We start from the raw sequence: 15,422 nt of genomic DNA on the forward strand, positions 1-15,422 counted from the left end.
GGCAACATTCAAACTTTTTCCCCAACAGATATTATCAATACATCCATTCCAATAAGGCATGACATAAGGTATAAATACGACATCCTGCTGAAACAAGGTTTGTATCGCTCTGTTGTTGAATGGACCAAAAGAGAAACAAATCTTTCCTACTGATGAGTCAACAGGGTCAATAGAAGGAAGACTCTGAGGGTCAGGTCTTGACACGTTCCTGAATAACATAGCAACACCTGCTTCTCTTTTGTTCCCACAAGTGAGTGTGGAGGCCGATGACATCAGAGGGCACCATCATACCACCTCCTTGAATGGCCTACTCCTTGAACTTTGCAGTTATGTCTAAAAATACACTATTTTGCTAAGAACATGTATTTTTAACCTTAAGTTTGTGTAGGCCTACATTACTGTATTTATTATACGTGGGATATTGTTTTTCAACAAGATAAATTCAACATTAGCAGGAGCGCGTCTTTCAAGGTGTTGTCCTTTGACCACTAGATGTCCTCAGTCATATTCAGATCATGATTCAAATTTATATTGATTGGCTGAAATGTACCAACCTTTGTGAGTAAAGCATAATGTTAAAAATATGGTTGTTTCATTTTATTATTGAAATAAAACAGAATACGATAAAATATCATGGAATACTATAGAATATACATCTTCCAGAATGACATCATGACAAACTGAAAAAAATGTTTAATAAAATGTGAGCATGCGATTTTTGGTAGTAGCTCTTTTGGATATAATGTAAACCTTTTCTCAGCCCCTGCGTGCTGCCAGACAGTGCAGACTCAATGGATTATATTTTGCAGTCGGTTCGTTTCTTCAACCTTGAACCTACGTACAGAAGAAAACTATCCGATAGGAACGCCTCCTTCCATGAATGTCAGCTCAATTGCCCAATGAGAGCACAGAGCAAGACAGCAGTTCCTGTTTCAGTGGGTATGTAGCCTAAGCAGCAGAGGGATCCTGTCGAAACAAGGTACCAAACATGTCCTTAATTGTTATGTAGATAAAATGTAACTATCAAGATGTTGTCCACGGAGGTCTTGCAACAGTGTTTCAATGAAGTATAACGTCAGAACTCATGTAGGCCTACATTGAAGTTGGCGTTTGCTAGAGAGAGTGGATGCGTTAATTTCTGTGCTCTCTAGTCACTTTTCCAAGACTATGATTGAGGATGTGTTGTTTTGGTATTCAGTTATTTTCTATGTTTATTTCCTAGCTACTACAATATATCAAACTTGATCCTGGTGTATTAATAACAGATAAGAGAGTTTGCTTCAGTATTTTAGAATCGACTATTCTTTGCATGCAAACTATCCAGAATAATTATCTTTTCAAATGTTATTTTTCCTTTGACCGCAGGAAGTTGGTTGCACCTTAATTGGGGCAGACAGGCTCATGGTAAGGGCTGGAGTGGAATGGTATCAAACACATGGTTTCCATGTGTTTGATGCCAATTCCATTTACTCCATTCCAGCCATTTATTATGAGGCATCCTTGCAGCAGACTCCACTGCCTTTGATAGTTTCTTGAGTTTTAAAGCATTAAATAGTCTATCATTGGGTCTCAACCGCAAAATCTAAGTTAGATTGTATTGCTGGAGTGATTCAATGAAATGCTTTGGCAATGTGTGGTGGTGGTCAATGTCAAAGTTCAAGAGTTTGTCCGATACGAGATTAAAGCGGCACCCCAGACTTTAAATCACCCAACGTTATACAGTAGCCTACTGGGGATTAGCTGACCAGAGAGGGTCTTGAAAACCGGCTTTATTCCTGCCATTGTTTCTTTAGTCATAATTTCTTCATGAATCATGCATTGGCTGGCCTGATTTTGTATTGTGGAAACAAAAATGTTAATTGTTCATTGATTAATCAATTGTTGATTATTGATCTATGTGTATTCTGAAGTATTGGTTTGTGTTTCTAGGCATTGTGTGTGAGGGTCCCGTCTTCTGATGCTACCTGGACCTCCACAGAGACCGGGCCTGCTGTGGAATTCCCACCCCTCAGAAAGAACGACAGCTGGGACAGAGAACAGACAGCAACGTCCACATACAGGAGAAATAATAGCTTTGAAGTTCATAGAGGTGGACTGGAAGAGAAGGGACAGTCCTGAATGTGTAGTACAGTAGAAGCACCATCTATGTCAGAGATTAACAGGGTGATAGCTGCTTTTCTGTAATGTCCATCCACATCCACCTGGGCAAGATTGAATCAGTGTTATCAACTCAGTACCACGTCTCAATTGTTGCTCAGTAAACACGAGCGTGGTATCTCTACCCAAAGGAAAGTCGGCCAGTAACCCCATACACTGGAAACGGCATCATGCAATGTGATTGGTTTTGTTACAAACGCTAAAGAATTTCAGAGCCAGCATTCACTAAAACGGTGATTTGCATCATTTGGAGAGAGCAAATCTAAAGTATTTTTATTTATTTTTTTACCTTGGAAATTAACAGTTTACAACCTTTAGATTTTTGCTCCAAGAGATTGGTCTGATTACCTCTGGAATCATGGGGGCCACTGGTTATGGATACTATCGTATGGTTATTTTCTTCTCCATGTTTACTGGCTACTCCCTGTACTACTTCAACAGGAAGACCTTCTCTTTTGTCATGCCCTCTGTGATGGAGGAGATTAAACTGGACAAGGATGACTTGGGTAAGAGCAGTCTTATGCTATATGCACGGTTGAAGTCGGAAGTTTACATACACCTTAGTCAAATACATTTAAACTCAGTTTTTCACAATTCCTGACATTTAATCTTAGTAAAAATGCCCTGTCAGTTAGGATCACCACTTTATTTTAAGAATGTGAAATGTGTACATAGACTCAATTAGTGTTTTGTAGCATTGCCTTTAGATTGTTTAACTTGGGTCAAATGTTTTGGGTAGCCTTCCACAGCTTCCCACAATAAGTTGGGTGAATTTTGGCCCATTCCACCTGACAGAGCTGGTGTAACTGAATTAGGCTGGTAGGCCTACTGGCTCGCACACGCTTTTTCAGTTCTGCCCATTTATTTTCTATAGGATTGAGGTCAGGGCTTTGTGATGGCCACACCAATACCTTGACTTTGTTGTCCTTAAGCCATTTTGCCACAACTTTGGAAGTATGCTTGAGGTCATTGTCCATTTGGAAGATCCATTTGCGACCAAGCTTTAACTTCCTGACTGATGTCTTGAGATGTTGCTTCAATATAGCCACATAATTTTCTTCCTCATGATGCCATCTATTTTGTGAAGTGCACCTGTCCCTCCTGCAGCAATGACCCCCACAACATGATGCTGCCACCCCCGTGCTTCACGGTTGGGATGGTGTTCTTTGGCTTGCAAGCCTCCCCCTTTTTCCTCCAAACATATCAATGATAATTTATGGCCAAACGGTTCTATTTTTATTTCATCAGACCAGAGGACATTTCTCCAAAAAGTGCAATCTTTGTCCCCATGTGTAGTTGCAAACCGTTGTCTGGCTTTCTTATGGTGGTTTTGGAGGTTTCTTCCTTGCTGAGCGGCCTTTCAGGTTATGTCAGTATAGGACTCGTTTTACTGTGGATGTAGATACCTTTGTACCTGTTTCCTCCAGCATCTTCACAAGGTCCTTTGCTGTTGTTCTGGGATTGATTTGCACTTTTTGCACATAAGTACGTTCATCTCTAGGATTCAGAATGAGTCTCCTTCCTGAGCGGTATGAAGGCTGCGTGGTCCCATGGTGTTTATACTTGCGTACTATTGTTTGTACAGATGAATGTGGTACCTTCAGGCGTTTGGAAATTGCTTCTGACCCACTGGAATTGTGATACAGTGAATTATAAGTGAAATAATTTGTCTGTAAATAATTGTTGGAAAAATGACTTGTGTCATGCACAAAGTAGATGTCCTAACCGACTTGCCAAAACTATAGTTTGTTAACAAGTAATTTGTGGAGTGGTTGAAAAACAAGTTTTAATGACACCAACCTAAGTGTATGTAAACTTCAGACTTCAACTGTAGTTCATCTTTATTGTGACATGCATCCTATGAAATGCTGTGTGTCAATTCATTCAATATTATGTGAGAGAATGTGCAGCAGTCACTGTAAGCAACTTTTATTAAGCACACATCTGTATAGAGATGACATTATATTTATCTTTAGTCAATTCACTTACCCACATAAGAAAATCAGTTTGGGCCTTCTATCTAAGGTTTAGAACCAAGTTAAGATCTATATCCCTTGTGATTGATGTCCTGTTAAGAATGTGTTTTCCTCTCCTGTCCTCTTAGGCCTGATCACCAGTAGTCAGACCATGGCCTATGCCATCAGTAAGTTCATCAGTGGTGTATTGTCCGACCAGATCAGCGCTCGCTGGCTCTTCTCCATTGGCCTCTTGGTGGTGGGGGGCATCAACGTGATCTTCTCATGGTCTTCCACTGTGACTGTGTTTTCTGCTCTGTGGTTTGTCAACGGTCTGGGCCAGGGCTTAGGCTGGCCACCATGTGGGAAGGTGTTGCGCAAGGTAAGACTGTTGCTCCTATAGGGAGAGGCTCCTGTAACATAGACTGAGGTGAATTCACAATCAATACATAATGAAAACCATTCAGGAAATCCCTGAAGTAAGGCAACTCTCACACCTGAAGGCTTGCGCCATCAGCCATCTGTGTTTTAACACTTGGCTTTACAATATGCACACTATTATTTTGGGAAGATATTTACACCCCACCCAAAAAACAGATCCCTTCGAAAAGAATAGTGACGAGAATGTGCTTCACCCTTTGCCTTTAGAGTGTACCTGTCACTCACCTCCCCCGAGTGTGGTCAGGAATTCTAACCCTTGCCATGACATAGCAGTGACCTTATGGGCTAGAGATGGTGATTTCTGGCATGAAGTCACAATAGCTTATGCCAACTGTAATCTTGGAACACTGAGTGCTCATGGTGCCATGTCCATGAGTTAGGAGCCACAAGGAAATGACTATTTCATGGAGATTGAGCAATACTGTTCTCAATCAGCATATACTACACCCTTCCTATTACATTTCACACTTGTTTTCTGTCATATGTATTTGAATGAACTACAGTGTAGATTATACTGTTGTCTATTTGTACAATATCTGAAGTAGATTTGAGTGCTATATGAATTCAACATGTGAGAGAAATAAAAATAATATACCGCTTATATAAATGTAATGTATTGGTGTTTTCCCCCAGTCCTTACCCTCAACCATTCATGTCAATCCTTTATTTCCTGATACAATTAAATTCACAATAAGTTAAGACAACAGGGGGCCTCCCGGGTGGCAGAGTGGTTAAGGGCCACCAGAGACTGGCCGCGACTGGGAGGTCTGTGGGGCGACGTACAATTGGCATAGCGTCGTCCGGGTTAGGGAGGGATTGGCCGGTAGGGATATCCTTGTCTCATCACGCACCAGCGACTCCTGTGGCTGGCCGGGCGCAGTGCACGCTAACCAAGGTTGCCAGGTGCACAGTGTTTCCTCTGACACATTGGTGCAGCTGGCTTCCGGGTTGGATGCGCGCTGTGTTAAGAAGCAGTGCGGTTGGGTTGTGTATCGGAGGACGCATGACCTTCAACCTTTGTCTCTCCCGAGCCAGTACAGGATTTGTAGCGATGAGACAAGATAGTAGCTACTAACAATTGGATACCATGAAATTGGGGAGAAAAAAAGGGGTAAAAAAAAAGACAACAGGAGTCCTAAGAAGCTGCTGTCAATGATTGGGGAATAAAAGTACGTTCATCTCTAGGAGACACGGGATGGGTGGGAGTTAACAATGAGTGTGTCTATCAGAACACAAGGAGAGTGTAGCTTTTTTACAAAAACAGGTTTGTTGGCTTTTGTAGGCTTCAAGTAAGATGATACAAATGGTGATATAGATGGTTACACTAGGATGAAACAGAAATAATATATTGTTAATACAATATGTCATTAACATGGACAATAAACTGCAAACAACATACTTCCATCAAACTGAAAGAACTTAAAGCTATACATTAGCATCTATATACAATATTAGCACTCTGGGAAATAAACCCAGGCTCAATCAAATTAGCTCCCAATGAGGCAGGTAAATACATTATAATCCAGTGAGCTGCTAAAGTATTGGGACAGTGCCACTTTTTTTTGTTTTGGCTCTGTACTCCAGCAATTTGGATTTTAAATGACGCATTGACTGAGGTTGAAGTGCAAACCGTCAGCTTTAATTTGAGGGTATTTCCATCCAAATCGGGTGAACTGTTTAGAAATTACAGTACTTTTTGTACATAGTCCACCCATTTTAGAGGGATCCAAAAGTATTAGACTGGTGAAAATCTGTCCTTTAGTCTGATGAGTCCAAATTTTAAAAATCTTGGTGAGACGCACAGTAGGTGAATGGATGATCTCTGCATGTGTGGTTCCCACCGTGAAGCATGGAGGAGGAGATGTGATGCTGTGGGGGTGCTTTGCTGGTGAACTTGTCTGGGATTTATTTAGAATTCAAGGCACACTTTACCAGCATGGGTACCACAGCATTCTGGAATGCTTTTCCAATAGTCTTGAAGGAGTTCCCACATGCTGTACACTTGTTGGCTGCTTTTACTTCACACTGCTGTCCAACTTAAACCAAACCATCTCAATTGGGTTTAGGTCAGGTGATTGTGGAGTCCAGGTCATCTGATGCAGCACCATCACTCTCCTTCTTGGTCAAATAGCTCTTACACAGCCTGGAGGTGTGTTGGGTCATTGTCCTGTTGAAAAACAACTGATAGTCCCACTAGGCGCAAACCAGATGGGATGGCATATCGCTGCAGAATGCTGTGGTAGCCATGCTGATTAAGTGTGCCTTGAATTTTAAATAAATCACAGACAGTGTCACCAGCAAAGCACCCCTCCACCATAACACCTCCTCCATGCTTTACGGTAGGAAATAGACATGCAGAGATCATCTGTTCACCTACTCTGCTTCTCACAAAGACACAAAAATTTGGACTCATCAGACCAAAGGACAGATTTCCACCTGTCTAATGTCCATTGCTCTTGTTTCTTGGCCCAAGTAAGTCTCTTCTTCTTATTGGTGTCCTTTAGTTGTGGTTTCTTTATAGCAATTTGACCATTCACGCAGTCTCATCTGAACAGTTGATGTAGAGATGTCTGTTACTTGAGCTCTGTAAAGCATTTATTTGGGCTTCAATTTCTGAGGCTCATAACTCTAATGAACTTATCCTCTACAGAGGTAACTCTGGGTCTTCCTTTCCTGTGGCGGTCCTCATGAGAGTCAGTTTCATCTTAGCGCTTGATGGTTTTTGCGACTGCACTTGAAGAAACATTAAAAGTTCTTGAAATGTTCCGCATTGACTGACTTTCATGTCTTAAAGTAATGATGGACTGTCCTTTTCTCTTTGCTTATTTGAGCTCTTCTTGCCATAATATGGACTTGGTCTTTTACCAAATAGGGCTATCTTCTGTATACCACCCCTACCTTGTCATAACACAACTGATTGGCTCAAAAGCATTAAGAAGGAAAGAAATTCCACAAATTAACAAGGCACACCTGTTAATTGAAATGCATTCGAAGTGACTACCTCATGAAGCTGGTTGAGAGAATGCCAAGAGTGTGCAAAGCTGCCAAGAGTGTGCAAAGCTGTCATCAATGCAAAGGGTGGCTATTTGAAGAATCTCAAATATAAAATATATTTTTATTTGTTTAACTTTTTTTGGTTTCTACATGATTACATATGTTATTTCATAGTTTTGATGTCTTCAATATTATTGTAAAAAGAGAGAAAAACCCTTGAATGAGTGGGTGGTCTAAAACTTTTGACTGGTCGTGTGTGTAAAAAATAATGGTGTGTATGAATAGAAATGTTTACAGTAGTAGTTATATAGAATGAGCCATGACCAGAATACAGTATATACATATAAAGTGGGTAAAACGGTATGTAAACATAATAAGGTGACCAGTGATCAATGACTATGTACATAGGGCAGGAGTGTCAAAGGTGCATGGTAGAGTACAAGGTGGTAGCCTGCTAGTAACAAGGTTCAAGGCAGGGTACTGGGCGGAGCCCGGCTAGTGGTGACTGTTTAACATTCTGATGCACTGGAGATTGAAGCTGTTTATCATTCTCTCGGTCCCAGCTCTGAGGCACCTTTACTGTCCTCGCCTCCTAAATGGTAGCAGGGTGAACAGGCCGTGGCTCGGTTGGCTGAGGTCCTTGATGATCTTCTTGGCCTTCCTGTGACACCAGGTGCTGTAGAAGTCCTGGACTTGTCAGTGTACCCCCGGTGATGAGTTGGGCTGACCGCACCCACCTTCTGGAGAGTCCTTCGGTTGTGGACGACGCAATTGCCGTACCAGGCAGTGATACAGCCCAACAGGATACTCTCAATGGTGTATCTGTAAAAGTTAATAAGAGTCTTAGGGGTCAAGCCAAATTTCTTCAGCCTCCTTCACAACACTGTTTGTGTGAAGGGACCATGTCAGGTTGTCAGTCATGTGCAAGTCGAGGAACTTGATGCTTTTGAATTGACCCTCTCCACTGCAGCCCCATCTGTGGATAGGGGCGTGTTCTCTCTGCTGTCTCCTGTAATCCACACTCGGCTCCTTCGTTTTGTTGATATTGAGGGAGAGGTTATTTTTCTGGCACCGCTCCACCAGGGCTCTCCCCTCCTCCCTGTAGGCTGCCTCGTCATTGTTGGTAATCAAGCCTACCACTGTTGTCGTCAGCAAACTTGATGATTGAGTTGGAGACCATTGGTGAACAGGGAGTACAGCAGAGGACTGCGCATGCACCCCTGTAGGGTCCCGTATTGAGGATCAGCATGGCGGAGTTGTTGCCTACTTGGGGTAGGCCCACTTCAGGAAGTCCAGGACCCAGTTGCACAGGGAGGGTCTCAGACCCAAGGCTCTAAGCTTAGTAATGAGCTTGGAGGCCACTATGGTGTTGGAAGCTGAGCTGTAGTAGATCAAATCGAAGTTTATTTGTCACATGCGCCGAATACAACAAGTGTAGACCTTATAGCGAAACTCTTACTTCCAAGCCCTTCACAGGAACAGCATTCTCATTTATTTTGTCCAGGTGGGATAGGGCAGTGTGCAGTGCATGGCGATTGCGTCGTCCATTGATCTGTTGAGGCGGTATGCGAATTGTAGTGGGTCTAGGGTGTCGGGTAAGGTGGTGATATGATCATTAACTTAGCCTCTCAAAGCACTTCATGATGACAGTGCTACGGGGCAACCATTATTTAGTTGTTACCTTTGCTTTCTTGGGTACAGGAACATCCTGAAGCAAGTGGGTACAACAGACTGGGATATGGAGATATTGAATATGTTCGTAAACATCCAGTTGGTCTGCACATGCACTGAGGACGCGGATTGGGATGCCTTCTGGGCCGGAAGTCTTGCAAGGGTTAACCCGCTTAAATGACTTACTAACGTCGGCCACAGAGAACGAGAGCACACAGTCCTCGTGGTGGGGCATTTAAAGGGCTAGTTCCACCCCTTTTAGGTGGTGGTGATCTGAATGATTACATTGAATGAGGTGTGTGGTGACCAATAGGTGGCAGGCTCCCCTCTAGTGTAGAAGGGACGTGGGGGGAATTTGTAAAAATGGAATAAAAACAATGCAGATAGCACCTCAGCCAGACTGTTTGAACAGTGCAGGGGGTAGTGGTGGACTGCTGGTTCTGTGCTTAGCACTCTGGATCAATATGGTATTAAAGCAACCTGCAGGCAGGATTAAGTGGTCAGCCGGCAAATTGATTGTTATGTTACTGTTAATTGCTGCGGTCACCATTTCAGTGGCGTTATGGCTTGAGCTACATTACATCACTTTAGACAACTCGGCACAGCTTCAGAGGTTGTTAACTGATGACACTGGTTACAGTATTGACAGATAAAACCATAAAATAAGTATCCACAGTGGTCTAAATTTAGTATCAAAGTGAAAATGTTTTGACTTGCCTTTCCACATGTCTCGATGACAGATCTATTTTACTGTTCTCAGTGTTCTCATTCTATAGTTTACATATTCATGCCGTCAACATATCTGTTCTCTGTTCTCAGTGGTTTGAGCCGTCTCAGTTTGGGACATGGTGGGCAGTGCTGTCCTGCAGCATGAACCTGGCCGGTGGATTGGGTCCTCTCCTGGCTATGGTATTGCTTCAGTACTACGACTGGAGGACTATCCTGTCCATGTCAGGCATCATCTGTGCATCCTTTTCTGTCATCTGCCTGGTGTTCATAAAGAACGAACCCAAAGACGTGGGCCTGCCCAGCATTGAGGCCTCAGCCAAGAAAGGAGGTGAGGAGAAAAAAAGCTGTTACCGCAGGACAGAGGACTGTTTTGCATTTGTTGATTTTGTGTGTTTTAAGATCCATGTGTACATTTTGATTGGCTATATCCATATGTATTGCTCTGGTTACTCTGTCCAACAGACATGGAGCATAATAATTAAAAACATGTTTTCTTTTTGTTTTATCCTGCAGTAGCCAACTGTGACAGTACTCTGTGTGAGTTCCTGCTGTCTCCATACCTGTGGGTGCTGTCCCTAGGCTACCTGGTAGTGTTCGGGGTGAAGACGGCATGCACTGACTGGGGCCAGCTCTATCTCATTCAGGATAAGGGCCAGACTGTCCTCATAGGTAACGCACACACACAATTTACAAGTGTATATCTAGGTATTTGCCTAACATCATGTACCGTACCAGTCAGAAGTTTGGACACACGTACTCATTCAAGGGTTTTTCTTTATTTTTGCAATTTTCTACATTGTAGAATAATAGTGAAGACATCAAAACTATGAAATAATATATATGGAATCATGTTGTAACCAAAAAAGTGTTAAACATATAAAATATTTTTGAGACTCTTCAAAGTAGCCACCCTTTGCCTTGATGACAGCTTTGCACACTCTTGGCATTTCCTCAACCAGCTTCACCTGGAATGCTTTTCCAACAGTCTTGAAGGAGTTCCCACATATGCTGAGCACTTGTTGGATGCTTTTCCTTCACTCTGCTGTCCAACTCATTTGTGTTGAGGTCGGGTGATTGTGGAGGCCAGGTCATCTGATGCAGCACTCCATCACTCTCTTTGGTCAAATAGCCCTTACACAGACTGGAGGTGTGTTAGGTCATTGTCCTGTTGAAAAACAAATGAAAGTCCCACTAAGCACAAACCAGATGGGATGGCGTATCGCTGCAGTGTGCCTTGAATTCAAAATAAATCACTGACCGCTTCACCAGCGAAGCACCCACACACCATCACACCTCCTCCTTTATGCTACTCTGCGTCTCACAAAGACACGGTGGTCTCAAATTTGGACTCATCAGACCAAAGAACAGATTTCCACCAGTCTAATGTCCATTGCTTGTGTTTATTGGCCCAAGCAAGTCTCTTCTTATTATCGGTGTCCTTTAGTAGTGTTTTCTTTGAAGCAATTCAACAATGAAGGCCTGATTCACACAGTCTCCTCTGAACTGTTGATGTCCTTGTGAAGCAATTATTTTGGCTGCAATTTCTGAGGCTTGTAACTCTAATGAAGTTATCCTCTGTAGATTGACTGAACTTCATGTCTTAAAGTAGTGATGGACTATTGTTTCTCTTTGTTTATTTGAGCTGTTCTTGCCATAATATGGACTTGGTCTTCTACCAAATAGGGCTATCTTCTGTTTACCACTCCTACATTGTCACAACACAACTGATTGGCTCAGACGCATTAAAAAGGAAAGACATTCCACATATTAACAAGGCACACCTGTTAATTGAAATTCATTCCAGGTGACTATCTCATGAATCTGGTTGAGATAATGCCAAGAGTGTGCAAAGCTGTCATCAAGGCAAAGGGTGACTACTTTGAAGAATCTCAGATATGCTGAACAGTTTTTTGGAGTACTACATGATTCCATATGTGTTATTTCATAGTTTTGATGTCTTCACTATTACTCTACAATGTAGAAAATAGTAAAAATAAAGAAAAACCCTTGAATGAGTAGGTGTGTCCAAACTTTTGATTGGTACTGTATGTCATCCAAAGGCAGTTCCTACATGAGTGCCTTGGAGGTTGGGGGTCTGGTGGGCAGCCTCGCAGCTGGCTTCCTGTCTGACAGGGCTGTTTCTAGGGTGAGTGACACCACCAATCACACATCAAAATAAGTGTTTACATCACTCTGCATTGTTTTTATTGTCTTATTGTCCCACAGCAAGGTTTGGGTACCCATGGTAACCCTCGCCATGTCCTCCTCCTCTCCATGATGGCTGGCATGTTTTTGTCCCTATACCTGTTCCGTGTCACTATCACAGCTGAGGCCCTAAAGGTACATTAAATTCAACATTCCCATTAAAATCTCAGTCATTTCATGGTGGTGTTTTTGCAATTTTTCAGTTGTTACTCCTCGTTTAAAGAATAATGTATGTAAAACTATAATCCATTTATCTTTTCTCGTCACATCACTGTTCCCACAGGAAGCTCCCGTCTGGGTAGTGGCCCTTCATCCTCTCTCTGTCCTTATTGGCCTGTCAGAGAAAGAGGTAGCCATTATAACGAATTTACTCAAATGTGTTTGTAGCTTACTTTGTTTATACTCTATCACATAACGTCCTGAGTCATCGGCAACACTATCTGTTGAAAAATGTATATTGGTTGCAAGAACAGGAATATTTATACTGAACAAAAATATAAACGAAAAATGTAAAGTGTTGGTCCCATTTTTCATGAGCTGAAATAAAAGATCCCAGAAGTGTTCCATATGCACAAAACTCTTATTTCTCTAAAATGCACAAATTTGTTTACATCCCTGTTACTTAGCATTTATCCTTTGCCAAGATAATCCATCCACCTGATAGGTGTGGCATATCAAGAAGCTGTTTAAATAGTTTGATAATTACACAGGTGAACCTTGTGTTGGAGACAATTGAAGGCCACTCTAAAATGTGAAGTTTTGTCACACAACACAATGCCACAGTTCTGAGGGAGTGTGCAATTGGCATGCTGACAGTTCCACCAGAACTGTTGCCAGATAATTTAATGTTAATTTCTCTACCATAAGCCACCTACAACGTTGTTTTAGAGAATTTAGCGGTACATCCAACCGGCCTCACAACTTCAGACCACGTGTAACCACGCCAGCCCAGGACCTCCACATCCAGCTTCTTTACCTGCGGGATCGTCTTAGACCAGCAACACGGACAGCTGATGAAACTGAGAAGTATTTCTGTCTGTGATGAAGCCCTTTTGTGGGAATAAACAGATTGGCTAGCCCTGGCTCCCCAGTGGGTGGGCCTGGCTCCCATGGCTGCACCCCAGCCCAGTCATGTGAAATCCATAGATGAGTGCCTAATGAATTGATTTCAATTGACTGACTTCCTTATATGAACTGTAACTCAGTAAAATCTTTGAAATTGTTGCATGTTGCGTTTTTATATTTTTGTTCAGTATATATTTATCTGAGTTGTAGACCAATTTGAAATTATGTATATGAAAAAACATTCATTACGTTTTATATTCTGTTTCATATTCTCTCAACTAGATCTGGATACTTTCCCTGGGTGCTATGTTCGGATTCTCCTCTTATGGACCCATCGCATTGTTTGGTGTGATAGCCAATGAAAGTGCTCCAGCAAACTATTGTGGGTCCTCCCATGCCATCGTAGCTCTCATGGCCAATGGTAAGTCTCCTATATTGGTTCCTTTTTATCTGTATTCTCAAAAAGACAACGCATGGTTCTGGAATTCTGCAATTCTCTGAGACATTCATATCAGTAAGCTAGCTGTGTTTTTATTGGTTGCAGTTGGGGCTTTCTTTGCGGGACTCCCCTTCAGCACCATCGCTAAATACTACAGCTGGGACATGGCCTTCTGGGTAGCTGAAGTGACCATTGCCGTGACGACAGTCATCTTCTTTCTGTTCCGTAACATTCGCACCAAAATGGGCCACATCCCCCAGAAAATGGATTGATCTCTGCATCTCCTGAGCTATGCACAGGTTCCTGCTGTGTGACTGGGTGAATATTCTACAGCAAGGGTTGTTGGACTGGCTGCACATTACATAGCCCCTAAAGTACACCTCCTATCCCTGGAAACACAACACTGTCAAAGTGATCTCACCTCAAGATGTTTTAGATGTTAGCAACCATGTTTTCTAAAAGGATACTTTGCTACACTTTAGTTTGCCATTTAATGCACCGTCAGAATCAAACTCCTCACAACCCGTACAGTTCTAAGCACCTATGGAATCTACACCTACGGCATCCACTCACAGTAATGACTTCAAAAAGTATAGTATATCATGTAGGCCTAAGTCCTAAATTTAGAATAATCTGTTCTCTTACCACTTATTTAGTCGGTATAATAACTAATATTAATTGAAGCATGTTGTTGATACACAGTGAATCTGCTGTCCATTGCATAGATTGCCTTCAGTGGATGCCAAATGTCTTGAAGTTCCCGAATGCTTCATTGATGAGCCAGCATTAAAACTATGTATGTATAGAAATTTGCACAAAACGGTAATGTTTGACGATCACAGTAGTATTTCCCTTTCACTAATTCTTCATTTATAAAATAATGTTCAGTCAGGAAAATAGATACTTTACGACAAACATGACATCTATTTTTGATGACATACTGGCTTTACTAAATGGACTTTTAAAGTTTAGAGATCTTAGCTAGTTGTCTATGAAAATATTTAAATGCATCAACCTAAAAGGGATAGTTCAGGATTTTGGCATTGAGGCCCTTTATCTACTTCCCCAGAGTCAGATGAACATTTTAATGCATCTACGTGCAGTTTGAAGGAAATTGCTAACTTAAGGTGTAGCTGTGTGAAAAAATTTATAATCTATGGGGGTGAAATATATTTAGGCTAACTATAATTTTTTTCGCTATTGTTGTTTCAAATACTGTTATTATTACACAGAAATTGATTTCCCCTACACATTTTTCAACATACAGTGGGGCAAAAAAGTATTTAGTCAGCCACCAATTGTGCAAGTTCTCCCACTTAAAACGATGAGAGGTCTGTAATTTTCATCATAGGTACACTTCAACTTTGACAGACAAAATGAGAAAAACAATCCAGAAAATCACATTGTAGGATTTTTTATGAATTTATTTGCAAATTATGGTGGAAAATAAGTATTTGGTCACCTACAAACAAGCAAGATTTCTGGCTCTCACAGACCTGTAACTTATTTTTCAAGAGGCTCCTCTGTCCTCCACTCGTTACCTGTATTAATGGCACCTGTTTGAACTTGTTATCAGTATAAAAGACACCTGTCCACAACCTCAAACAGTCACACTCCAAACTCCACTATGGCCAAGACCAAAGAGCTGTCAAAGGACACCAGAAACAAAATTGTAGACCTGCACCAGGCTGGGAAGACTGAATCTGCAATAGGTAAGCAGCTTGGTTTGAAGAAATCAACTGTGTGAGCAATTATTAGGAAATGGA

The 15,422-nt window shown here is 41.8% G+C and overlaps 1 protein-coding gene across 3 annotated transcripts; it reads left to right on the forward strand.

Annotated features, from left to right (window-relative positions):
* The first annotated feature begins 875 nt into the window (after positions 1-875).
* Positions 876-14,966, forward strand: LOC112257799 (glucose-6-phosphate exchanger SLC37A4). 3 transcript variants are annotated; one of them, XM_024431652.2, is made up of 10 exons: positions 876-979; positions 1,930-2,663; positions 4,262-4,494; positions 10,038-10,275; positions 10,461-10,616; positions 12,008-12,093; positions 12,174-12,287; positions 12,436-12,501; positions 13,500-13,638; positions 13,762-14,966. In XM_024431652.2, the coding sequence occupies exons 2-10, from the start codon at positions 2,516-2,518 to the stop codon at positions 13,926-13,928; spliced, it is 1,347 nt and encodes a 448-aa protein (XP_024287420.1). In that variant the 5' UTR covers positions 876-979; positions 1,930-2,515; the 3' UTR covers positions 13,929-14,966. The 3 variants fall into 3 exon arrangements, with proteins under 3 accessions (XP_024287420.1, XP_024287421.1, XP_024287422.1); XM_024431653.2 differs by lacking the exon at positions 876-979 and adding an exon at positions 989-1,086; XM_024431654.2 differs by lacking the exon at positions 876-979 and adding an exon at positions 1,110-1,190.
* Positions 14,967-15,422: the final 456 nt, after the last annotated feature.

Source organism: Oncorhynchus tshawytscha, linkage group LG09 (assembly GCF_018296145.1).
Source record: "Oncorhynchus tshawytscha isolate Ot180627B linkage group LG09, Otsh_v2.0, whole genome shotgun sequence".
Taxonomy (NCBI): Eukaryota; Metazoa; Chordata; class Actinopteri; order Salmoniformes; family Salmonidae; genus Oncorhynchus; species Oncorhynchus tshawytscha.

Bases quoted from the DNA above. Each gene is read 5' to 3' on its own strand.
- LOC112257799 (XM_024431652.2), top strand. From the start codon at position 2,516: ATGGGGGCCACTGGTTATGGATACTATCGTATGGTTATTTTCTTCTCC. The intron at 2,664-4,261 runs GTAAGAGCAGTC...CTGTCCTCTTAG, and splicing joins ACTGGACAAGGATGACTTGG to GCCTGATCACCAGTAGTCAG. The intron at 10,276-10,460 runs GTGAGGAGAAAA...TTTATCCTGCAG, and splicing joins GGCCTCAGCCAAGAAAGGAG to TAGCCAACTGTGACAGTACT.